Below are 27,121 nucleotides of genomic sequence, written 5' to 3' on the forward strand. Positions count from 1 at the left end.
CCAACCAACCACCTTAATTCAGTCATCAGGTTCTCAAGTTTATGCAAATTTTCATAGTCACTAAACAGCCTTCCCAGGGTGCTTATATATTTCCAAGTTTAGACGTTGTGCGAGTCGTCAGCTTGTGAATGCAAACTAGTGCGTCACAAGCTTCATAGATGTGTGGTGCAGAAGAAAAACAATGTGACGAGGACACGAGAGGAGGGCCATGGTCGTAACAAAAACGGCTCGGGTCATAAATGACTTCCTATTAACAATTGCAGTAGTGCGAGCATTTACTGCCGTAGACAAAGATGTTCGAGCAGCCAAATAAACACGGCACTGAAGAGTACAGTGACGAACTGATGGTTGCCGCTGAACTCGACAAACGATCAGGGTGTCACAGTTGTCTTGAAACAGTCTGGCATACGTTTTTATGAACAGGTAGAATGTCTAGCCATACTGAAACATGCCATACCGATCTCTGGAACAGTTTGTCGCATGCAGACTTGGGCAGCCACAACTTTTCAATCAGTGAAGCAACTGCAGCTCTGAGACATGGTTGCACAGGTGGAAGAGCGATGAGCGGCCTTCCACATTCAGACGACAGTAGGCCATAAAAGCAAATTTCTGCAGTCACATCAGCGGGAAGAGATGCTTTCTGCTGTTAGTCCACTCGCTTGCAGCATTGCTAACACTGATGTGGTGCTCCCAGGCATCATGGTCACTCATTTATGAGAAGACAATGGGTACCGACCTGTAATGCTCAATAGACATTTAACAGGAAGTCGCCCAAGCCCTAAAGTGCCCTTTTACGACACCAAATACATGCAGCTGCATTCAACAGCTTGAGCGCTTTACTCGTGTCCTCGTTACTTCGTCTTCCTCCTGCTCAACAGAGGGTTCCCCTTCCTACCAGTGCACCGTTGGCTGCAGCAGCACACTTACTCACTGTAGACGGGGGGCACATCACTGTGGACAGGGGGCACAACATGACAATGCTCGTTTACTTGCCTGGAAATTATGTCCAGCCCAGACCGCAATCACTGGCTGAAAAAGCAGTCCCCTTCCTAAAAAAAAGAAAAGTTTATGTAAGGCACTTATATGAAATATACAAGATGTAACCACAAAGCTAATATTTCCTAAGGTGCTACTCCTGCTCCTGGACATTATCTTTAGGAAGGAGACTTCTGAAAATCATATAAAATGGTTTGACTTCAATCCATGACTGTCACAAATGAGAGAGTGGCAGCGTCGGGACTGTTTACAGCCGAAACGATCAAAAAGAAATTAGAAAAATTAGTTTCAAAGAGAGCTTTCTTGATTACAAAAGGTGAACAACCCTGCCTCTGCGCACCAAACATCAGTGACAGTTCCACCGCCTCATGAACAACATGTTCCGGGCCCGAGTTTTTGCCCGCGAAAGCCCGACGAGGTAAACATAGCTGCGAAAACTATGATGCCCGGTAGCTACTTACTGGTTTCGATCACCGAAAGCACAGGCACCGCGCCCAACGCTTTATGTAGTGGCGCCCATTAAAACAATCCTTTGTAGAAACATGTAAGCAACACAAAATAACGTTTAAAACAGCCGAAAGAGCGCTTAGGCCAGGCCGCATAGTTTCCAGTTTACATATCCGAGTACTACGCCGCATAGTTTGCATTAAGGAAATGTTGTAAAAACACTTACCTGCTTTGAGCACCGCTTCAATTCGTAGTCATTTTCCTTCCGCATCGGGAGTTACAAGCGCTTTTTCGTTATTAGAGTCCCGTAGGAAGATCCTATGAAAACTTTCTCGTTGAGGCGTGTGGACACGGCACCGGAGTCGGCCACTCACTCGAATACCTTTTCATTCTTGTTGAACCCAGATAAGCATTCGTTTCTTGTCTTCAGTGAATCCTAGTTCAAGCTTCTCCCGAGTTTTCATAATGAAGGAGACGTCGAAACTCACATGACGCCAAATATGTCCACAAGCGAGGGACGCCAACGAGCGAAACGAAAAGAAACAGGCCAGGAGCCATCGCTCAAATTGAGCTAACGTTGCTAGACGGAAAAGCGCATTTGTCTAGAAAACCCGTACAACGTTAGTTTCGAAACCTGCGAAACAGCATCTTTCACGATTTGCGTTTCGTAAAGACATGCCATAAAGAAAATTTTAAGAAGCAACTTTTTTTTGACGTGTGAAACTCTTTTTAAAAGAAAAATTGCAACCTAATCTCGCTCCCAGGCGGGAAGCAGCGCGAGCGCTCGCGACTTGAACGGGACTTCACGAAGGAAGTTCGCGGGAGCGTCTATGAAACGTAAAAGCCAGCTTGGGCGTTTTCAAGTCGAACTTGGTGTTGAGGCGGACTTGAGCAAGTCGAAGTTCGGCTTCAGTTGAAGTCACATCTATGAATTCGGGGGTCAGTGACGATTATGGTAGATATAAACTAACGTTAAAAATTAATTTATTTCTTTTTTGTGTAAACGCGCTCCGACTGTATTTAAATATATTTATTGACTGTACGTGTCGAGCAAGTCATCAATTATAAATACCTCGATGTTCTCCTAATCAAAATTGGTTCTTGAGTATTTCACACGAATCACTTATACACCAATTCGTTTTTCTCGCTAAATTTGATGGGTAAATTGATGTCATGTGACCTATGCACCAATTCAGTATACCCACTAGATTTGGCAAAAAAATTAACGTCACGTGAGCCGACGTTCGTGATATGTAGACCAATTAAATTTCTCCGCTTATAATGGCGAGGAAATCGATGTCACGTGACCTGACGTCACGTGAACTATGCATAATTTAGTTTCCCCCGCCAAATTTAGCGTTACAATTGACGTCATGAGACCCGACATCACCTGACGTCATTTCCATGATTAATTTTTCGATTAAATCAACTTTCAATTTTAAACCTCCTTCAAAGCGCCGAGAAAGACGCAGTTCTACGCCAAAATAAGAAGTAATTTATTCTTTAAAAAGCGTATTTAGAATATTAAATGTATCTATGTAGTAGTAACCATCAGAATAATTACAATAAAAATACCCTACCATGCGTGATTGCAAGGTTTCTTGTGGTTATAGTCATTCGAAACACCAAAATGATTGTAAAGCGCTCTACAAGAGAATGCGAAAAGTGGGGGTAACTTTGACTCAAAATAACTAAAAGTGCGTCAGTCCCAAGCAGTAGTGCGTTGCTAATAAAACCGCTGGAGGTACAATTATATTATATGAAATCTAGGTCAATCTTAACTTCACAGACACAGCTGACTTCGTAGAGCGGATATGGAGTGTATTTTAATAAGAAGACGTTTCAGTTGATCTGCAGTTCGAGCAACCGTCAGACGTATTTTCGGTAGTATTCTACAAATACTCCCCAAAAGAGCTTACAGTTTGTCTATCATTTGAGGTTTTCTTTCTATGCGCATTTGTTTCATATTTAAATAAAATAATCATCAAGCACGAAATAATTAGGGTCGGCTGAAAATGGCTAACTATCAATGCCCATCAGGGCGAATTGGACTGTCAACCGACTTTGTTGCCTTCCAATTCGTTCGTCAATCACGTAATGTCCTATTGCAAAAAAAAAAATCAAAAATCGAAAGGAAGAAACAAGTACAAGGGAAATAATGACATATTGGAAGGAAATTAAAGCGCAAGAAAGGAAGCTAATCAATATTTCTCACAAACAAAACTAAAATCAAGCTGCGTCTTTTGTAAAATGGCGGGATTTAAATCAATAAAGAAATGTTAATAAGACTTATGTTAATTAATCCGTCATCAAACGGATTAATCACCAATCTCCCATATCTCAAAGTACATCTTGTGATATAGAATCACTTTTGTTTTACCTAGAATTATTTAAATTAAACTAATCTCATGTAAGTCAAATAAACCTTATATAAATTAAATAGCTTTAATTTTTTTAAGAAAATCCGATTAAAATCAAATAAATATAAACTTTTCTAACTAAAAAAAAACATGATTTTTTCTTTTTTTACTTTGGCTTTACGTAGAAGCGGATGTTGGTCCTTTGGGGTGTTTCAAAATAAAGTTAATTTTATTACGGGCTTCTGACCGCTGCCATTTGAAGCGTTCGTGCATATGCATGCTCTGCTCACTTCCCAAAGCGACAAACGTTCATGTGCTGGGCTGTGAACGGTATATACATCATTCCAATGTGGTTTGCCTAATTAAACGGGCATTTAAAACTTTCCTACAATATTTTTCGCCAACCGATCCTATAGTGAATCGCCAAAGCATGGCTGATCAAATATCTAATGGCAATTGCAAGGATTGAGGTTATGAATGGGATTGTTTGTTCTCTCATTTGGCCAGAAGTCCGCGGGGACGCGAACTGCCACAGCATGTCTTTAGACCCTTTAACGGGAAGGTTTTTTTTTGGTTGTTTTTGTAAGATACGGTTGAAAAGCGTGGATTTTGTCAACATGCTTAGCCTTCGCAAGGTGAACTCTCTCCCCGCCTTTATTTTCTAGTTAAGTAGTTGAATCAGCAATTATCCAGGAACACCAGTGCTGTATGTAAATCAACAAACTGTCTGTCTTTGATTTGTAACGCCGACGTGGTTCGGATTACCATGCTGGTGGTCTACCTACCACAACCGTTCCCGATATTATTGTAATATCGCACCATCGCGTTGATCCTTTCAAGAAAGCAATACACAGCTCGCACATGACGTCACGGTAAAATTCTGATGGGGATTCCTACTTGTTCTTGCAAATGTGAGGTGTATGCAGCACAACGTTCGCACTCAACTGGAAGGCCACCACAATGGCTGCCACCGCAGAACCACGCCGCCTGCAAGCCATGTCAACCACAGCCTACCGGTACGACACCAAACAAACACCGTCTTTCCGCTGATGACCCCAATCTCACAAAGGCCCCGACAGCGAAATCCGTCAACCCAGAGCACGCACCTAAACGTACTGAATACCGCAAACTCCACACCACCATACAGCCTCCAACCTCCCCCGTCTACCGCCGGCGCATCCCCGCTCCCAGCCACCTCCATCTAACGGAACCTTGACGTCAAGGTCCTCCTCAGACGGACCTCATCCCGACCAGGACGCCCTGTGGGAGACCGGCCCATCCCAGAGCGCGAGACGGAGCAGCGGCGGAAAAAAGCCGTTAGCCGTCCAGCTGCGCAAGAAGGAAGGCCACACCGCGGGTAGCGGCGAGCGGACCGGCCAAGGGGTCGAGTGAAAGGGAAGACGCCGGCTGGCCGCAGTAGGGCCGCATTGTCCGAGGGGCCTCCGCCTTCTCCCTGAACCAGATCCGCCAGCCCATTCCACATACGCCCAGGCATCCGATAGCGACCGATAACCGAAAACGTGTTGCCTCCCCTCCTTGCTGAGCGACGGAGAAAGGAGGTATAAAAGCGCGCCGCGGACCCACGTCAAGTCAGTTCGGACAACAGCTCCAACGAGACAACCACCATGAACGCTGTGAGTATCGCGGCAGCGGCGTTTGGTTCCTCCTCACCGCAGGTGGTTACGACGAACGGCACGGGAGCAAGCGGCTATGGCCACGGAGGCTACGGGTGTATGGTTCTGAGCAGCCACCCCGGTGCTAAAGACCTGCCGAATTGCACCACCCGCCCCTTGTGTAACCGCCGCTGCACATGACCCCCTTTTGCGGGGGGTAACCGCATTAGGGTAGCGGCCCCAGAATGTGACTTCATCCTGGGCGACCCCACCCGTGAATGACCGCCTCACTTCATCGTGATGCTCGTAAGGGGTAATTGATCACAAAGTGATTAGTAGCCAACAATTAATTAGTTAATCCAGTTTTCTAACTTTGTCTCTGCCAAGATCCCGGATTAGAGGCGACTGAACCAAGCAACAGTACCGCAAACATCTGTCAATGGTAATCTAGAAACTCAGCACCACCGCAAGCAACATTTCCTGCTAGAAAGGGGGACAGGGCACATTTGAGATACCATGCAGCGCAGCCTGTGGAAGGCCAGGGATTCGTGCAGCTTGGACCGAAGTGATGCTAGTCAAGCAATTCCGTAGAGTTAGCTAAGAATCGTTCAGAAACGTATCTAAGATTTCTCATTGCCTACATGTGACAACGGGGACAGTGTTAACCACGACGTCTATTCTTCTTGCAGCTTGCCGCCCTCGTTCTTCTTGCCGTCGCCTACGGCGCCCACGCCGGAGTGGCCCTCGGCGGCTATGGCTTCGGCCTCGGCCACGGCTATGGTGGCTTCGGCTACGGAGGCTTCGGCCACGGAGGCTACGGAGGCCACGGAGGCTACGCCGTTGCTGCCCCAGTCGCCGTCGCTGCCCCAGTCGCCAAGGTTGCCGTCCACGCCCCAGCCCGCTCCTACACCTACCGTAGCGACCACTTCGGCCCTGCCGTCGCTGTCACCAGGCCAGTTGCTTACGGACACGGCTACGGCGGATACGGAGGCGGATACGGTCTTGGCTTCGGAGGCTTCGGTCACGGAGGTTTCGGAGGCTACGGACACGGCGCTGTTGTCGCTGCTCCAGTCGCCAAGGTCGCTGTCGCTGCCGCCCCAGTCGTTGCTGTCGGCCACGGAGGCTATGGTGGCTTCGGATACGGTGGATTCGGCCACGGTGGATTCGGCCATGGCCACGGATACGGAAAGTAATAAGCTTAAACACAACAACGTGCAAGGTGAGCACCCTGGAACTCATGGGCAAGCATTACGGAAGAAAATTACTCGCGCGGGTACCGTTCACTTTTAATCAAGTATGAGCTCATTCGGTACTTTTGGTCGCCTCAGTAGTGAAACACATATACACTAATCCGCGCAGCTTAGAAACTTGCTGATCAAATTCAAATTTTAAGATGACGATGGAATATTTCGGTGATCTGGACAGCCAAACAACCCGCACGATTTCTAAAAATCAGGGAACACTGAGGTTATTTCGTACGCCAAAAGGCTCTAAGTGTGTATGGTTACTGCATTCATTCTCTTCGCACCACAAAAAAAAAAAAAAATTTGTTTCGGCTAGGCACACGCACATCTTCTCAATGAATGTCTTTATCTTCAATAAGTAAAACATTATCTTACTGTCTTAACCTGCGGCAAAAACTAGTACTCAAAGATCATCTTTGACAGCCACTAACAGATTAATAAAGACGATAATACTGTTCTCGGAAACCACTTGGACACCCAGAATGCTGCCTTACGGGGCGATCCCGCGGCTCGTACGCTCCGAGCCCCAGCAGGGAGCTAACGATCACCAATCACTATCATGGGAAGCTCGTTCGCATCCTATGCGTTCATATACGTACCCTCAAGCCCTCCATAGAATCCCTTTCTTAAGCCGTTAGAGCTGGGAAATGTTTAGAATGAGCCCCCAAGACGCCCCAATTAAACTGCCACAAGGTTCTCGAGCTTTCTTTTGGGTTGCTTTCAAGTTCTTCGTACTACCTTTGACTAGCTTCGTGTTTTAAGGATAGGGGGAAGTAGATCAAGGGTAACTCAAACAGTGTCATTGTAGACTAGATCGCAATGCAATGGGAACAAGTGTTTACATTCATTCTCGTTCTGTTCTTCTTTTGTTACTTCTGCAGCGACATCAAGCTCTCGGACCCGGGTCACGGACCTCGGAGGATGATCACACCCAAGGATGCCGTTGTCCCGGCGCTCCATCGCTTTCCCCTCCCCCAAATAGGACAATAAATTATTTCCTTCTTCACGCCCACAAACACCTTGTTGCATGTCTTTCTCTCCCGAAAATCGATGAACTGTTGCAGGACGAAGCAAGAGTTCCCGACTTCAAAACTGAAACCCCTTGTCAAAAGTATTTTTTTCTCGGGTTTCGATGAGCTGTCGGAGGACGAAGTGACACTCCCAGGCTTTAACGCTGCAACTTGTTGAAACTGTCTTCCTTAATGTGGAAGGAACTGTCGCAGGACACAGAAAAAGTTCCCATCCTGAACACTCAAACCTTTCGTCACAAGTGTCTCACTCAAGACCCAATGAATATTCGCAAGATGTAGTAAAAAAAAAAAAAATCTTGCCTTGAACATTGAAATTTCTCGTTACAAGTGTTTGTCTCAGGACTCAGTTGAGCACCGCAGGATCTAGTAAGACAAAAAATGAGCCACCAACCTAGAATTGTAATTGACCTTTTCAAGCAGACTCCGGTCAATGAGAACGTGGAAAGCTGAAACCCGGGATCCGTGAATCCAGAAATCCTAGGTTAAATTATCACCCCTGCCCGTTTCGATCTGAATGAGGATCGTACCGGCGTGCGGTTGCGTGTCACTACTGCGTGGTGCACGTTAAAGACCCGAGGCTAGCACTTGTACTCCACTGGTTAGATTGCTCATCTACATCTGAGCGACAAGTCGCCCGTTGAAGCAGACTAACTTCAAGCTGTATAAACACATATACATCACACTTTCTTTTTTAAGCTTGGCTGTGATTTTGCCCTAGCCATCAAATTAATTTTCAATCGGTTTTTGCTTTTCCTGTTTTGGAGGCCACTCGACCAAGTACCGGATAGTTTGGTGCTGGACCATTAACTATAAAAGACCACCATATATTTTTTTCCAAAAAACTACGCCGTATAGCCCCCTTTAGAGCAGCCGCACTGCAATGCCAATGTTATTCATCGCCAGCGGAAAAACACGAAGCCCTTTTTAAGCAGATCACGACCTCTCGATTCTGCTTCCCGCTCGTCAGCCCAAGTCCCACTGCTGAAACCTCCACCAAACAAATATATTTTATTATATAGTGTTCATTTATTTTCTAATTTAAAGAGACACTGACCGAGCATTTATGATCGCCGAGGGTTTTATTTGAACATAACATATAGGAGTGCAACTACCCAGAATATAATTTGCGGCTCGAAAGTCGTCTTCGTTCCGCCCGAAAACAGCCGGTCCAAAATTGGCCGGTTTCAGTCGCGCTCACTCTTTTCTATGGTCATGTAGCGTTCAAAAAATGTGCACCAAATATATTCAAAGTAGTGGGTAGTCTAAGGCACACATTCAATGTTAAAAATAGAAAATAACAAGAACCTAATTTTTGTGGCCTCCAAAAACTGCAAACATGTCGATCGAAAAAATAAAATGTTTCGCCGATCACAGGAAGTACACATCCACGTCCGTCTCAGTATGGCAACGGACCAACGCTGTGACGAACGTGGCGCCTCTGCTTGGGAACTGCCATTCGTGGTACCGGGCAATCGATCTTTAAGGACAGGACATCGAGCGGAAGCGATTAGCGGCGAGATGTTCTGGTGGCGCCCTCCTATGGTTCCCCCTTGTGACGTCATTACCTTGCAAACAACAAGTTCGGTGGTGTTTGTAAATAGTGTGGTGGAAGCTCGAAATCATTGCGCTCTCAAAGGGACACTGCCAACACCGTCAGAACTAAAGTTCTTTCATTTCTTTTATTTCCGTCAATGATAAATCCTTTTCTGACGTCATAGTCAGCGTTCGGCCAATCGTGGAAGGCCGACCACAGCGACGCTTTCGGTCGCCCACGTCGCCAATAGAAGAATGAAACAATCGCGCGGCAAACGGAGCACGGAAATTCGTCGTCGTCGTCGTCGTCGTCTGCTTCACACAACGGAGAAGCGGAGAGAAAAAAAGAAAAAAAAAGCGCGGTCGGTTGTAGTTACGTGACTTCCGGCCAAGTGCTTCAGTGCTTGTACACCGGTTTCGGCTGTGAAGCAAAATCTTAATTGAGTAATCTGCCGACACCCTACTAAATCGTCTGTCCAAAAGAAAAAAACATTGGGGTCCTGTGGGGGGCGGGGGGGGGGGGGGGGGGGGGGGGGTAGTGTCCCATTTAGGCATCTTTGTCCCAATTTAATGGCGCTTTTTAGGTAGTAAAAAGTTTAACGTAACATAGATTACGCGCAGTGAACAGTCATTCGTAACACGCATAAACGAAACTAAAAGAAAAAATAGACCGGGCGCACCCATATTTAAAAAAAAAAAAAAAAAATTCCATTAGCCCGGGTGTGTAATTCACAACACCTTTACGACAAACACAAAATTGCAGGTGTTCTCCAGTGTTATCGTGGACACCGCTATGCCCCTGTTAGCCCACGCCGGGTGACTTAACGCCCACATCCGGTTTCTGCGCATGCGCGGAAGCCACGGTTCGCCCGAGGCGAAGCATGTGCGCATGCGCAGAGTCGACGGCAGCGCCACCCTCCAGTGGCGTGCCGTCAGAGAGTTGCTCGGCTCTGCAGCGGCGTGACGTCGGAGAGCTGTCGGTTCTGCGCATGCGCAGAGCCGACAGCACAGGAAACGCAGGGAGCGGTTTATTATGTTGTACACTTCCTGCCTCGTGATTGGTTCCATTTGGAGTTCCTTTCGGCAAAGGCTGCAATCTGATTGGTTGCGGATCAATATTGAGATGCTCGGAAATCGCCATGCCCTGCGTTTGTCGAATGCGCTTACGCGTGGCACCAACTTAAGTCATAAACTTTGATTAATTGAAATGGTCTTTGTATTTTATTGTATTTTCATACTCCGTTTTTTTTTATGTCCGTCCAAAACTTGTTTTGGAAAAAGGGATGAACACGCGCGTATGCAGTGCTCTCGCTGTGCTTCCCCAGTAAATGCGTGATTTCTTGTAGTTCGAAAAGTTTACCTACACGATGTCTAAAACAAAACTACAGTTCGTTTTTTACCGGTGAAGTAAAATATGCATCGCCAAACGCTCATTCTCCGCCCGAATATATTCGCACTAGAGATCCGAACAAGATGCCAGAGTTTGAGCACGAACCGAAGTCTTATTCAAAAGTTATATAGGTAGGGCTGGGCAATCCATCGATTTCCCTTCTGACCAATCCATCCATACTTTAGTCGCGATGAAATATTTTAACCGGTTAGTCGGTACAATGCCGACGAACCAAAAGAAAGTAAAAATTTAACGCTTTCACCGCGCTGACGAGTGCGCCCCTATGAAGGGCAAACTTTCGGTCACATTTTAGAGTAAAGCAAACCGTAGGTGCGTAATTTGTAACCCGAGACAAGGGAAAAAGATAACGACACGCGTCCAATCCACTTCAACGTCGTTCGAGCCTCTCTTCAGCCCACCAGAGACTATTGGGAACAACCAAGGGAGGTCGCTTCTGCCGAAGTATGTCAGCAAACCTCTTTGCCTTACGCAGCTGAAGTTATGCTCTGTGAGCGTTAATGTCTTCGAATCAAGACTAATTCATAGTCCAAGTTGCATAATGCACCGTTTATCACACATCCAGGAAAGACAAAAAAAAATACTTTTATAATAGTATGCATAGAAATAAACGAACCCGATTAATCGATTAATTAATCGATTAAAGAGTGGGGATGAATCGGGTTAAGACTTTTAATCGTCGTCAAGCCCTACCGTAAAATACCGTGGAAGCGCCCAGCCCACTTTCACACAAGACTGAGTTAATCTAGCCATGGGTGCTTGTCCGGTCCAATCAGCCGCTTAACGTACAAATTGCACGGTTCCCAAGTTTGGGAAATGCGAGCAGTGGGCGCTTGGTGGGCACTTCCGAGGTGTTTCACGGTAGTTATAAGGAATTTTCTGAAAATTTCAATAGGAAAATTGAACCCACTTTCGCCCGTTTTTGGTTTCAGGCGCCTTAGAGCTCCTTGTATTTGAGAGCTCCGTTGGTCACCGTTTTCTCGTTGATATATTCAGAAAATCACCTAACGTTTGAATACGACAAGAGTTAGTGCTGAAACTCTGGCATCCAGGGTTCGAACTTCCATCGCCATATTTGGGTTGAGAATGAGCGGTCGGCGATACGTAGTTCATTTTTGCGGCGAAAAAAAAAATTTAAATTTTGTTTGGGGACACCCCGTTTATGTCAGTCCCCGAAATCCGGTTATTAGGTAAGCTCACGCTGGCAGCGATTGTATTATGAGTACAGGACTGGGCGAAGGAGGCTGAACAAGCACACGTGCGGCAACACTTCTGCGCTCTTCGGCGAGTCGGTAACATATTCCGTTCGGAGGAGCTAAAACTATATCTTAAATTCTGGCACGTGATGATGTACCGAAGCATTCCTGAGCAAAGTGAACCGTGTTTTACGGTTGGCGTGAATAAAGTAAAACGCAGGCAAATGCTTCAACTCCGTGAGAATGCGATGCAAGCGGTTGAAATAAAACGCGAAAGTTTTAGAACATGAGGTTTCTTGAATCAAAAGAATATTGTAAAAGACGAATCTTTTCTATGAGCCGACGTCCAACCAAGCCTGATATCGTCGAAACTAGAAATGGCATTGTACGGGGTATCGGTGGCCGAGTGGGCTAGCGCACACCAGCTCGGAGCACGTGGAGTGAAAGCTTGCGCTGCAGAACCCAGGGATCCTGGGTTCAATCCCCACCTCTGCCCGTTTCGATCTGGATGAGCATCGTAGCGGCGTGCGGTCATGTATCACTAGTGTGTGGTGCACGTTAACGACCTCCAGGCTAGCGGTTGTACTGCACTGGCTAAATTGCTTATCTACAGCGAGTGACTCGTCCCAACTTTGAAATGGCTGACCAACTATACGATGTATGAATATCCCCACAACTCCAATTATTATTATGAAAATGGTGCCGGGGTTGCAGACCATTCCAATAATCACGTTATGCTTGCCGCCATCTTTGTCTACTGGGCCCTGGAACGCGTTGTGCGCATGCGTAGTAAATAGTTCTAGTCTGTGAAATGTCATACGCCGCTAATGTCCTCAGCCCTGTGACACAGCATTTTTTTTTACCTTGAGGATAAGTGCTGGATTAATAAGCAGCGTCGTAGAATTACTTGAGAACCACAACAAATTCTAGGATCTTGAAATGATCCTTTGCCCGCTTGCTAGAAACAGCGCCTCAGTTGAGACTGGGCGAAAAAAAGCACTGGCTAAGCCAGTGCACGAGCTGAGCGGGACCCAACCCGCGTCTCAAGACACTCGCGTGCCCGACCCTTTGCAATGCTTTCTTTCATCCAGTCCCAGCTGAGACGCTGCTTTCAGCCAGCCGGCCTCTAATTTCAACCTAACCGCTCATTCACACTGGAAGCGGATCCGCGTTCACAAAGCGGTTGCGAACTCGGTTGTATAAAGATCCAGGACAATTGCACGTGCACTTGATGACATCAAGCGTGCGTGCAATTGAATTGGATCTTTATACAACCGCGTTCGCAACCGCTTTGCGAACGCGGATCCGCTTCCAGTGTGATTGAGCGGTTACACTGCTAATTATAAAATCAGATGAAGAACCATAAAGAGGCAACACAGGGCACCATTTTCTGTGTTTTCCTTGTCGCAACTTATATCCTGTTACCCGAGATACAAAATAAATTTACACAAGCTTTGATGGCGTCTTGTTTATCAAAATAAAATTCGAAATACGTGACTTGTTTTTGCATAGTCTGGCGCAAGAAACTAATGAGTTTACTAATTTAGGAAAAAAGCAACTTTATACTTGGCTTATATTTCTTTGACGTAAGCATAGGGTTTATATGATTACAAATGTTGAGCCTTTACAGAAGTATTTGATAATTGCATGGTCACGTTTGTTTTATGTTATTAGAGATGTGCCAGTAGTGGTTCGAATCGAAGCCCAGTGTCACCCTTAGCTTCAAGGCCGCTAATAGAACCGGTTGGCGTGATGGATTTCTCTTGCACTGTAAAGGCTACTAATGACGCAGCGCTTTTCAATTTGAACTACTATTCGCATATCCCCACATTTTATCTAACCACCCTCCGCCGGCTCCGCAAGCGAAGCCGTCTGCGAAAGGGCCAACCACGTGTCCGTGCCGCAGGCGTCGTCAGCAGCGTGACGTAAAGCGTTGAGCAGAGGGAACGACGTCAGTGGTGCTCTTTGCGCACTTGGTTTTGGATCGAAGTCGAACACACGGGTGAAATTTTTCGCCCTGTAATTCTTATACATTTCACAGCACTGTTAGACTATGTTGAGGTCGAGCGCCATTTTTCCAAATACATTACACACTCAAAATAAAAAAAGTAAACAGTTCTATAAAACTGTCTAGTTGATTATGTAACTAACTAACCCATTCCGCCAATTTTCTTGTCGCCGCCATGGCCACCAACTTGAAACCAGGGTTAAAATGTCCTAACCCAATTTCCATTTTGTTTAATTCTGGACCGACTGAAACACAGCCTACAGTATACTTCGTTTCAATATATGAACCGCAACATCGGCTCTGCTTATAAAAACCAAGGCTGCACTCATGCAGAATGCAATGATGAGTATCGGGCATTACTTCATCTCACAAATGCCTACAGTAAGAAAACATGGCCAGGTCCATGAGCCTAGCTCTGCGGAATACAGGAGCATTGAGAGTTGGGCGACCTAAAAATGATTCACGATGTTTGAAAAACAAAAAAGCGCTTGTTCGTGGTGTGATGCCATTGGGGTGCCGTTCGAACACACTCAGTGGAATTCCGTTGGGGGCACACTAAACACTTATTTGTTTCTTTCTTTATTTCGGACACAGGGTCACAAGGTGAAAGGACAAAAGGCAGGTAGGCTCAGTATACCACAACAGCAGTCAATGGAAAAAAACAGCTACAAAACATCGGCAAGAAACAGCAGTGGAATATCCTTGGTACCATTACCTCCCCAAGAATGAAAATTACATGTCATGTTTTATACAGTACGTAAAATAGACCTGTTCACAATACCATACACAGTGTATGTAAAGACAAATTGATGTTCAGATTTATTCCGAACAACATTGATGTTATGGGAATAATACTAAATAGTGCTTCACGTTGCATGCAATGTGAAGCATTATTTAGTATTATTCCCATAACACCTGGATGTTTGTTTAGAAATTGAGGTATCAAGTATCCTAATTTCTGGTTTCCATAAGTTGTTCTTAACCCAGGTATCCTCTAGGATTCATGCCTTAAATTATATTGAGTATTGTTCCAAAGGAATGTCTCAAAAAATGTCGTTTGGTCGTCAATTATATCGTTCCGTATGTAAATTAAAAGTTTTAGATGAAACATTTAGTTAACATTAAGGAAATTGTGCTTTAAAAAGTACGGGGCAGTATGGTTCATGAAATTCAGATTATCTATGCAGCGTATTGCCTTTTTCGCATGATAAAAAGCCTGCAGCGGTTTGCCCTAGTTATCGAACCCCAGACTAATAAACAGTAATGAAGATGAGAATGTACTAAAAAGTAATACAATTGCAGTTTCAAGCAATCTGGAATCAAAGATTTAACTCTGTATAGGATGCCAATGGATCGAGAGATGTTATTATGAATCGTATTTATAGGGGGGGAGGGGGGGTCCATGATAAGTTTTCTTCAAAAAAAAGCACCTAAAAATTTATAAGCGGAGACTCGTTAAATTACACTGTATTGTAAATTTAAGATTATATTACAGTCATCAAGTTTAATTCGTGGCTTGAAAATTACATATTTGGTTTTGCTCACGTTTAACTGTAGCTGATTTGATCCCAGCCAGAAACATAAATTCCTTAGCCACATGTTAGCCGCAGTTTCAACTTTCCCGCAAATGAATACCAGAAAAGAAAAAGCTCGTATCGTCCCCATATAAAATTATATCCGGAGTTTGTGGAAAGTTTACAATGACATTTATATCGATAATAAAGAACAATGGTCCCAAAATAGACCCCTTAGGAACCCCATACGTGATTAGTTCAGGCATTGAACGGTAGCCATTTAGACAAGTACACTGCATTATATTCGATAGATAGCTACGGAGCAGTTCTAGCGCCACACCTCAGATTTCATAAAAAGGAAGTTTGTGAAACAGGATATCGTTGAACATGATTGTAAACCTGAGACTGGGGCAGAAAGAGAACACAACAGAAGGTAGTAAAAGAGGAGGCATCTCACGATATCGTGTTCTATTGAATAAATTCCTTTTTAAAGTCAAGAAATACTCCAACAGTGATTTTTTTTTATTTAAAAACTATTTGACAACTGTTTTTCATCATTTACTAGCGCCATTTCCGTAGATTTGACCCTCTGAAATCCGTATTGTTCTTTTACAAATACACGTTTTTCATCAAGAAATTTACTCATTCGAGTTTTTATCACATGTTCAAGTACGTTTGAAAACAATGGAAGGACAGATATGGGCCTGTAATTGTTAATGTTATCAAGAATGCCTCCTTTGTGCAGGATAGCTACTCTGGCGACCTTCATGCCATCTAGAAAAGTTCCTGTAGCCAAAGCATTATTGCAGATATGTCGTAAAGTGGAACACAGTAAATCTGCGACAGCTTTGATTGGTTCCGCTTTGATATCATCGTCTCCTGCCGCAGTATTATTCCGTAAGGATTTCAGAAAGACAAATTTTTCACTTTCGCTGCATGGGACCAAAAATATAGAACTTGAGACTCTAGGAAAAACATTTCTGCCCGAGTCACGCATCGAATCCGCTGTTCCTAATGCAGCGCCGGGGCCCGAAAAATTAGAGTTGAATTTCTCCGCTAATGAGGAATTTCTATACTGATGACCTTCAAAATAGAGAGTATTGGGGATCTTGCTGCTCGATTTACCAATAAGCATTCCCGTTTCCTTTCAAATTCTCTTAGAGTCGTCCGATACGGCAATGAACTTCTTCTTGTAGTATTCTAACCGTGCTTTCTTCAGATCTGCGTTTAATTGATTTCTTTTTTGTTTATATTCAGTTAATATTATCTGGTCTTTTGATCGGATAAACTTGTCAAATAATTTATTTCGTTCTGTAGTTCGTTTATAAAGCTCACGGCTGATCCATGGTTTTCTAGACCTTTTGTGCCTTCTTACAAGACGTAGAGTGAATGCACTGTCGTAGCTATTTTTTTTATTTTACGTAAAAATATGTCATAGGATAAATTCGGGTTTTCTTCAATATAAAAATCGTCCCAACTTATTCCTTCAACTAGAGAACGAAAATCAACTAGGGAATTCATACAAAATCTCCACTGGAATATGGGCGTATCCGAAGTGCGTCTGTTTTCCTTGTTATCTCGCTGAAAAAAAAACTAAATATTGGAAGGTGATCACTTAGATCAAAAGTCAAAATACCGGACAAAACATCAATCGAGTCATAGCTGGTAATACATACGTCGATCAGAGTTTCACTTTCTAGAGTTATTCTGGTCGGTGAATGAATCACATTTGCGCAGCCAAGAGACTCAATAATATCGCGGAAGTGTCGGCATGCAGGGCTTGATGATAGCGTATCAATGTTTAAATCACCGACTATAACGACTGGTAAATTTAAAGATGACGCGTAATCCAAAACCTCGTAAAAAATATTGCATCTTTTTTATTCCACCCCACGGAGGGCGATAAATTGAAGCGATTAGTGTATCAAGACACTTCATGACGATTGCTTTATAATCAATAAATCAATCAATCACTGTTTATTTTCCTCTTGTGCTACCCAACAGCTCCAAAGCCTACTGGGTTAAGCACACACAATTGAAATACACACAAAATACAGGGTAGACAAAATAAAGAGTTGTAAAAAAACATGCAAGCACACAAACGTGTATATATGCCAATTAAAAACACATGCATCAAAATGATCGTTCTCCAAAAGGCAGGTTTGTACTAAAAATATCGACGTCAGTAAATTGCGTGTTTAAAACATGTTGGATACGCGAAACCGGTGATGCGTTTCGAGTGAGGTCTGGGTAAAAGACTCTATAGGATTTCTAGAGTTCGTTCTAAGTGGGATGCGAAAGTGAACACAGGTGAGGAGAGTAGGGCTGTCTATTGCATTATGAATTAGCCTATGTAAAAACTGAACATCCCGAATAGACCTTCTTTTACCTAAGGTGCCCAATGTTAATGATCACTAAGGTATGAAAATTCAGAGAGGATCATATACTCAAGATTATCCTTAAGATAAAGAGAAACTCCCTCTCCCCTGCGGTCTGTTCTATGCACACCTTCAGATTTTTATCTTGTAAAATGGACTATATCACAATCACTCAGTAACCACGTTTCTGAAAATGCCAATATATCAAATTTGTGATCCAGTGAACCCAAACACGTCTCAGTTTCAAGCCATTTGTTTCTCAAACTTCTATCGTTTACATAAAAGACCGACATACTGCCATTTTCAACAAAAATAGAGTCGTGCACAAGTGAGCTCAAGGAAAATGTATCATCATAACCAGTTTCATACAGTTCTGGCATGGTGGATAGATGACGGTAACTTTTTCAGATAATTTTTTCGAAGTCATCATCGCATTGGATCCCGATTGCTCGTTCCATGCGCTTTGCGTACGAACCACTTGCCGTTCTTCTGCCCAGCGTACTGGTAGTTGTTCTCTAGAACTTTCGTCGTCATCATCCAAAGAAGTTTCTTAGCTTCCGGTGCCAAGTTGTCAAGCAGGTGCAGAGTGGTTTCGCCCCCGTAATACGCGACACAAATCGAACAAGCACAGCTGATATTTTTCCTGGCTTAGCGGGCAATCGGTGAAGGTCTTCTATCTTGTCTTCACATAAATCAGAAAGCTGTAGCTGTTATGCGCTTTTTTCACCTTACTGACTAGATTTTCATTATTACTAAGAGGTAAGCCGTGTATTTTAATGTTTTGTCTCCTGCTATACCGTTCCAGATTATTGATCTGTCGCCTTAGTTTTTGTATTTCCTGATTTGCCTCGGCCTTCGCCATTCTTTTCTTTAGGTCCACAATCTCCGTCGCTTGTCGTTTCATCTCGGCTAATACTTCGTCATATCGCTTTGACATAGGCTGAACAGATAATTCCATACTGTCTCCTTGATCGATATCAAGGAGTCTACTTTGTTTCTTATTTCCGGAATTTCCGATAATATTTTGTTTATTTATGCGAGTACATTAGCAAATGTAGCTTCCAACTTGGGTTTCTGGCTTGCAACACCCTCCCCTCCACGTGTCTTCGATGTTTGGCACGTTGGGCATACACTTTTTCTTTAACACCTCTTCGTTTTTTTTTGTTTTTTTTTTATTGTTTTTGTAGCTCGTTTTACTTACACCCGAGCAAGTACCTAAATGGCAGCCATAATTACATTCTGAGCACGTTAGATATGCATCATTATCAGGAAGTATATCATTGCAGGACCAGGCACATATCAGACTCACTCATTTCAATAGAAAAATAATGCTGCAATTCAACACAAACAGCCACAGCGGCGGCGGCAATTGGACAAGTGAATAAAAAAAAAGGAAAATAAATGGCGTGTACTCGTACTAACCTGCAGTTTTCGAAAGCAGTTGTTAACGTCCTGCAGGTGTCTTTATCGCCACCGCCGCCGTGCAAGTGTGACGGATCTCGCTGAGCGCTGTCGTTTTATCGAGCTTAGAATGACGTATCCTGGGCTCAAGGTTGTGGGCTGGTGGCAGCTCGGGCGGGAAGATAACGATGTCCGCCAGGCGCCCAAGGCTTGTGGTGACGTGTCCCGACCTCAGGGTTGTTTGCTGGCGGTAGTGCGGGCTGGAAGATGGCGATGTCCTCCTGGCATCAGAGTCAGCAATCCGTGTTGGCCAGAGTCTGCAGTTTTCAAAAGCAGTTGTTAACGTCCTGTTGGTGTCTTTATCGCCACCGCCGCCGTGCAAGTGTTGATCTCCCATTTTTACACCCTTAAGGATGTAAAAATGGGTACCCTAGAGCTCGCTCGGTCTGTGCGTTCTTCGTTCTTTCTCCTCCGTACTTTTTGCGCTGTTTTCCTCTTCGTAACTATGCCCAACCAACTCGCCCGATTTTCAACGGTGCTCTAGAGACTTAGACCCGTGGCTACATTCTTACAGGCCCGTGAGTTCGAGTAATGCGTAGAGCAAGTTCATCTGCTTCTAGCGATGATGACAGACGCCGAGCTCTAATTAGCTGATTAGAAAAAAAAGTGTGTAGACCTCAAGTCATCTAACATTGATGTCTGCCCACTATCCTTTATATCCAAGCCAATCAGAGCTCGGCGTCGTTCTGACGTCACCGCAATTCATTCGAAAGAAGCAGACGACTTTCTTTCCGCATACATCCGCATACTCAACGCAAAATGGAGTGGCGTTTCGTTGAGCACTCTTCATTTTTGAAGGATGTAAAAAAGGCGTGGGAAAGGGTCTAAGCGAGCTCGCACCTGCTTCAGACCGCTTTAGCCGAGTTCTTTTGGTGATCATACCTAATAATGATAGCCTGTACCAATGCTTTTGATTTGGAGATACGTTATGCAAACTTAGATATATTCTGCTTTCAGTGTGTACAAATCCTGGTCATTGTCGAGCTGGAAGCAGCTGTTCAGTTGTGGGCGCGATGCACTTCAAAAACGTGGTTCCGGCCAGGCATTGAAAGGCTGCCAAACCGGTGATGCAAGTGCATTCGGCTCTAGGAAGAATCTGTCGAGAAGGTCAACATATATACCGACATCTCAGTGGCCGGTATGCGCGGGAAAGCAATAAATTGTAAATCAAAAGGTGCGCCCTATGTTCTGTGTTCACTCCCTGACTCCAAGTAGCCGTTCCCGGTCATTTGTTTTTCGCTTCATCAAACAAACATTGATTGGATTTGTCAAGCTCGTTGCGACTATGCACGCCTCTTTTCTTATTTTTTTTTATTTACAGGTGACTGTAATTAAACTTTTATTGTGCCGTTATTCGCCCAGCTTCCTCGATTGATTTGCAGCCAATAAATATTTGGGCATCCTAGGACAAAGTAGGCGTTTGGACATGCTTTAATGCGCAATATTCTTCCTTTTAATGATATTACCTTGAAATCGGTCGCTTTAATCTGCTTTTCATTTAATGCACACATACCATTCCTTCATTTTATTTTTTATATTGAGCTTAACAGAAAGAAGACAGCGTGTGTTGTGGCTTCTAAGGTTACTTCGTTCATTCATTCATTCATCATTTAATGTACATGTTCATGAACAGCTTATACGCCTTAGCAATGATGCACCAGAACAAGTTAAGATATCAAACATGGAAAACTTAAATGCGAAAACGTTTGAGCTAATAACGTAGATATCCGCTGCAATGACGGTAGTGCACAAGTGCCGGATTTCGGGTGATGGGACTACTTTAGATGATTTTCTTAACAAACCCAGTTATTCTTCTTTGCGTATATGGGTCATACTGTTCCTTTTTATTTATTCATTCATTTATTCCTAAATTAATGAGTACATGAGTAAGAATCAACCATATAAACGCGCACCTGTAAAATTGCATTCGTGAAGGAATGAGTGAGAGTGAACCACATATGCGCACAGCTCAATGACTGTTTATGAATAAATGAATAACAGCCAACCACATATATGCGCAAGGCTAAATGACTGTCTTGTGAATGATTTAGTGATTGAATGAATGAATGAATGAACGAATGAATGAATGAATGAACGAATGAATGAATGAATGGGAGAGTCAACCACGGAAAGCTGAATAACCCTAATGAATAAATAAGCAATTATTAATTATTATGGACGAATAAAGTCTTCATTCCATCAAAGTCAGTCCAGACCCAGGCGGATGGGAAAATCAGGCCGCCATTTAGCGCTTTATTTTTTAATGACTCAAAATAAATTAGCGCGAGCACTACAAAATTATTGCAAAAGTCGCGATACATATGTTCAGCCCTGACGTTGACATATGGCTAAAATACGAGTACCGCTACTTTCAGTCAAGTATTGTAAGTTACAAGTAAACATTACTCAAACGAATATTTTCTTTCACTAAAAAGCAGTGCTTGAGATATAGAAATTAATCGAAACTAAATTAAAACTATAATTACTTTTAGTCAAAATTACTGAATCAGAAGTAAAGAATCTTCAAAGAGTAATTACATTTGAATTACCAAAGTGCAAGTAAAATTATTCGGCAAGAAACAATTTCTAATGGAATACCGCCTAATTAAAAAACATATTTAAAAAATTTCAGTTCCAAAAGTACATAAGTCGAATCACTACTGGGGCATGACTCATATGCACGATTGAGTCTGGTAAATCCCGTCGGCTTCTCTGACGCCGCCCATGGCATAAAAAAAGAAGGCTAATTTAGGTCAAGGCCCCCCGTTTGATAGAGTCAAAGCGGTTCTAACCTAACCAAGGTGCTCCACACAATCGCAGCAAGGAGCTTGGCCTCCATTATGATGATTTTCCTTTCCACCGCTGGCCATTGAAACCGGACGCGTGAGTGTGGCATCATAGTCACGGAAGCTCAGGAATCCCAGGGCGACCGATAACCTAAAACGAGTTACCTCCACCCTTCAAACGAGAGCGAAAGAAGTAAGACAAAAAAAAAGGGGGGGGGGGGGGTTCGTTCACCAGTGAGGGGGTATAAAAGCTCGACGCGGATGCACGTCAAGTCAGTTCGGACAACAGCTCCAACGAGACAACAACCATGAACGCTGTGAGTATCTCGGCGGCTTCGGTTGTGTACGACAACGGCACGGTGCAAGCGGCTCTGGCCACGGAGGCTATACGGATGCACGGCTGCTCTGACTAGCCACCGGGGTGGTGTAAAGATTGGCTGGATTGCATCATCCATCACTCGTGTAACCGCCGCGGCAAACGACCCCCTTCTTTAGTGGGGTGGCCGCGCTATGGCTGCCGTCCCAGAATGTAACTTCATCGTGAACAGCCACTCCAGTGGATGACTCTCTTTCTGAAGAAGCACTTGAGCGTGGCACTGGAAGTGGACTATCACAGGCGACGTCCGTCGGAGCTTGGTACAATTAATGGCAAAAATGTGGCTCCGTAAATCTGTAGCGCCAAAGATTTTAGATGAGAGCAGTCGTTAACACGTTAATTAAAAAGGTCATCGATCGTAATTATAATTACTCTAGGTTAAAAGTATTTATTTCGATTACTAGATTAGTTGAGAGGAAAAGAAAGTGGTTGTTACTTAAAAACAGTAACCTTTTTTTTACGATTTCTTCACACTTTTGAAGCGATTAATTTGTCTGCCGATCTGAAAGCATGTTTTTAGCACCGTCCATTATTGGTTTAGAATTAACAAATCATAAGCTACTTCTCTTCTTAATCCCCCAATTTTGGCAAACCATGCCTGCCTGTCGGAGACTTAGTTCGAGGATTCCTTGCGAGGAAATCTTGTACAAACAAATGGTGCCATTAGAAAGAGGTGGAAAAATTAGTAGCGTTTACAAGTCACTCTAGCAAAAGTACACAGATTAATCTTGAAATTACTTCCTAATAAACATATTTTAATGATTACGAAATCACTCCAAAACGTAATCAATTACAACTAATTTTTTTCGCTCGTAATGAGGGTCATACGGGTCTGAACGAGAGGCATTGGAACTAAAGAGTCATCCTCTACACATTCCTAATCGATAACGAAGAATCTCAGCAACACTGTAAGCAACTACGCCTGCCACAATCAATGTCGTTTTGAAGCCAACGAGAATGCATAGGCCGATAAAATGTGGAAGAATTGAATTCCAAAAACCGAGGGATATCAACTTAAATAATCTATGCGCTGTTTCTTGGGATGCGAGTGACAGATGCGAGGGTGACAGAGTTGAGATTTCATCACAGCCTGAGCACGGGACAGGGGCCGCTCGGCCCCGTTTGATATTAGTCGAGACAAATCCCATTTAAGCACAACGCCACTGGGCCAACGATAAAGAAGAGGGGTACAGATACACTAAAAAAGCACTGTCCCGTGTATCTCGCAGTGCTTATCCAGTGCATCTCTCTTCTTTATCCTTGTCCCAGTCGCGCTGCTTTTCATTGTGAGCTCCTACCAACGCGCCCAAACGTTCATTCTCATAAGAAAAATAAAATCCTACAGTTATCTGGGAAGCAAGACACAGCGCTGACATTGCTAGTAGATCATACAAAAGGCGATCTGCAGGCACTGCCTCCGGCGTGTTTCTTGCTTGCATGAAAGCCTTGTCACTCACACAAAAGCTGTCTGCAGACGTGTTGGAAGCGTGCATATGCATTAAAGCGCTCCTAAGAAGCTCGAGGCATGTTTGCATATTCTTCTCTCATTATGCGTACAGCGAACGTCGTGTCTTTTGGATTATATACGAGCAGTGTGGATGCGACTCTAAGCTATACAAGAGGTTCCATTACCGATATGTGACAACGGGGACTGTGCTCATCACGATGTCTGCTCCTCTTGCACTCTTGCAGCTCTCTGCCCTGGTTCTTCTTGCCGTCGCCTACGGCGCCCATGCCGGTGGCGTTGCCCTCGGCGGTTATGGCCTTGGCCTCGGCCACGGCTACGGTGGCTTCGGCTACGGAGGTCTCGGCCACGGAGGATACGGAGGTCACGGAGGCTACGCTGTCGCTGCTCCAGTCGCCGTCGCTGCCCCAGTCGCCAAGGTTGCCGTCTCCGCCCCCGCTCGCTCCTTCACCTATCGTAGCGACAGCTTCGGCCCCGCACACGCCGTCAGCAGGCCAGTTGCCGTCGGACACGGCTACGGCGGTTATGGTGGCGGATATGGTCTCGGAGGCTACGGAGGCTACGGAGGCTACGGACACGGCGCGGCTGTTGTCGCTGCTCCCGCTGTCGCTAAGGTCGCTGTCGCTGCCGCCCCAGTCGTGGCCGTCGGCCACGGAGGCTACGGCGGATATGGCGGATACGGCCTCGGAGGCTTCGGAGGCTACGGACACGGAGGCTACGGAGGCTATGGACACGGCGCCGCTGTTGTCGCTGCTCCTGCTGTCGCCAAGGTCGGCGTCGCCGCTGCCCCAGTCGTTGCTGTCGGTCACGGAGGCTATGGTGGCTACGGACACGGAGGCTACGGAGGCTACGGACATGGTGCCGCAGTTGTCGCTGCTCCCGCTGTCGCCAAGGTCGCCGTCGCTGCCGCCCCAGTCGTTGCCGTCGGCCACGGAGGTTACGGTGGTTACGGACACGGCGGCTACGGTCTCGGTCTTGGTTACGGCCACGGATACGGAAAGTACTAAACTAGACAACAGCCACGTGCAAGCTGGGACCTTCTGGAACTTGCAGGCAAAAGTTCCCCGAAGCGACCTCGAGCTCTCGGTATGGGATGACGGAGCTCGGAGTGTGAACACAACCACGGACGTCATCGTTCCAGCGCTCCACCGCATCCCCCTTCCCCAAATAGGATAATAAATTACTTGTTCTTATTGTTGAAAAGCCTCTCGTACAGTGTTTCTGCTTCACTCGATGAACTGTCGCAGAACATAGTAGGAGCTCCCGACCAACAGCCTGCACAGGAGGCAGTTTTGAAGCCGAGCTCCGACCAATGAGCTGGTACGATATCTGTCTGTGCTTTCGCCCTAGTCATCCCTTTTCGTGGAAATCAATTATTTTTCATTTCCTCGTTGTGGAGGTACTGCACCAACTGCAGAATTGTTTCGTACCACCTAGACCAGAAATAACTTTAGACGCAATATTTCTACTTTCCAACCACTGTTAGGTACTCTGGAACAGCCGGACGTTTTGCACCAACACAGCGAAAAACTGCCATGTTTGCACAGTTATGAAAGCCATCACAATCCGGCTCTCTTTGCACAAGTATCGCTCCATCGATATCCGCTGTTTATTTAGAAGAATTACAGTCCCCCGCATCTGGGTTGGCTCGGACTAGATTTAGGGTTAACCCGTTTGTACCGGTGGATCTCAGAGAGGCTGGATCTATTCTGGCTAGTGGTTAGACTAGCCGATGTCGTTTTTTCCCAGTTTCCTTCTCCTCCAGGTTATCAGCCATCTAATGACCATCGCTATCAGCCATCTCTGCACCAATCTAACAGTTATCCCAATCGGCTATCTTCACACAGCTATGATGGCTTACCCTCTGCATTATCCTAGCATTATAGAACGTCCAAGGCCATGCATCATCGTTGTGCTTATTGGAAGACACTGAGACACTTACAAGCCGCCCGATTTAGAACTTCATCACGGCCATGGCCATCCGCCTTCTTTACTCTGGCCAAATACCTCCAGGGCCCGTTTGCTCGAAGCGCTAACCGCGGCTAAAGTTAGCCGCAGTACCTAGGAGAGGGATTTTGAGATCACGTGACTGGCTCGGTAGGGATGCGGGGAAACATGGCGGTGCCCCAGTGAATGAGCGCCGCTCGCTTTGGAACTAATATGTCGTTGTGGTTGCAATATCGGGCGCGTTAGTCAGCAACGAATAATGCAGGAGGCTTCCGCTTTGCCTTACCTCACTTAAACCGCAAAGCATGGGCAATGACATCGCCGCATTTTTTAGATAGTATTTCGATTCTGGGCACTTCTAAGCCTAAATGAACGCGATAATTGTCGGCATGGCGACGCCTTTGAAAAGCGGATTGTTGATAGCACACAAAAGCAGACAGCGTCCTGACAGACTTTTTTCTAAATTATCCAAGCATCGCGAGGAGAACGCTGGAAGTGTAATTCTACGGTTCACGCGCGCTGGCCTTCCTCTTATAAAAGATTTGAAGTAAAAAACATAATAAGGCTTTAACGAACGCGCGTGCAAGGCAAAATTTGTTTTATACTTTTTTTGCTTTAGAACGGTTACTACTGCAGACGCCAGTACGTGCGACGCGTGCAACTACAGTCGTAGCATGCACCTCGGTGCTAGGATAATTTAGAAAAAAGATCCGTTGGGACGCCGTCTGCTTTTGTGTGCTATCAAGAGTCCGCTTTCCATGCAAAGACGTTGCTATGCCGACAATTATCGCGTTCATTTAGGCTTACGAGTGCCCAGAATCGAAATACTATCTAAAAAATGCGGCGATGTCATTGCCCATGCTTTGCGGTTTAAGTGAGGTAAGGCAAAGCGAAAGCCTCCTGCTCCATTCGTTGCTGACTAACGCGCCCGATATTGCAACCACAACGAGATATTAGTTTCAAAGCGAGCGGCGCTCACTCATTGGGGCACCGCCATGTTTCCCCGCATCCCTACCGAGCCAGTCACGTGATCTCAAAATCCCTCTCCTAGGTACTGCGGCTAACTTTAGCCGCGGTTAGTGCTTCGAGCAAACGGGCCCAGGTGTTCACCGTGTCATATTCAAAAGCCGGCCCCTGACCACCCGGCCTGTCTCATTGCCCAACGGTCTTAGCTCTACGCATTTTCCGTTCAATCCTAGAGCTAACCTAAAGATTTGCACCACTCGTGTGATCCATTTTGCCTACTTTATTTCCTGTGGCCATATAACAGTCGTCTTCTTTTCTCCGTTCTAGCGAACTTCCGCTTCAAAGTGCGTTTACCAAACAATGTCGTTTGTTCTTGTCCTTCAGATAGTGTC

At 45.0% G+C, this 27,121-nt stretch overlaps 1 protein-coding gene across 1 annotated transcript; it reads left to right on the top strand.

The window, feature by feature from the left end:
- Nucleotides 1-5,414: 5,414 nt before the first annotated feature.
- LOC121835163 (cuticle protein 64-like) lies at nucleotides 5,415-24,984 on the top strand. Its single transcript, XM_042289121.1, has 3 exons — nucleotides 5,415-5,437; nucleotides 24,044-24,607; nucleotides 24,710-24,984. The coding sequence occupies exons 1-3, from the start codon at nucleotides 5,429-5,431 to the stop codon at nucleotides 24,821-24,823; spliced, it is 687 nt and encodes a 228-aa protein (XP_042145055.1). The 5' UTR covers nucleotides 5,415-5,428; the 3' UTR covers nucleotides 24,824-24,984.
- The last annotated feature ends 2,137 nt before the right edge of the window (nucleotides 24,985-27,121 follow it).

The sequence above is a fragment of the Ixodes scapularis genome, unplaced genomic scaffold, assembly GCF_016920785.2.
Source record: "Ixodes scapularis isolate PalLabHiFi unplaced genomic scaffold, ASM1692078v2 PGA_scaffold11__112_contigs__length_91849675, whole genome shotgun sequence".
NCBI lineage: Eukaryota > Metazoa > Arthropoda > Arachnida > Ixodida > Ixodidae > Ixodes > Ixodes scapularis.

Bases quoted from the DNA above. Each gene is read 5' to 3' on its own strand.
- LOC121835163 (XM_042289121.1), top strand. The intron at 24,608-24,709 runs GTCGTTGCTGTC...GCTGTCGCCAAG, and splicing joins TCGGCGTCGCCGCTGCCCCA to GTCGCCGTCGCTGCCGCCCC.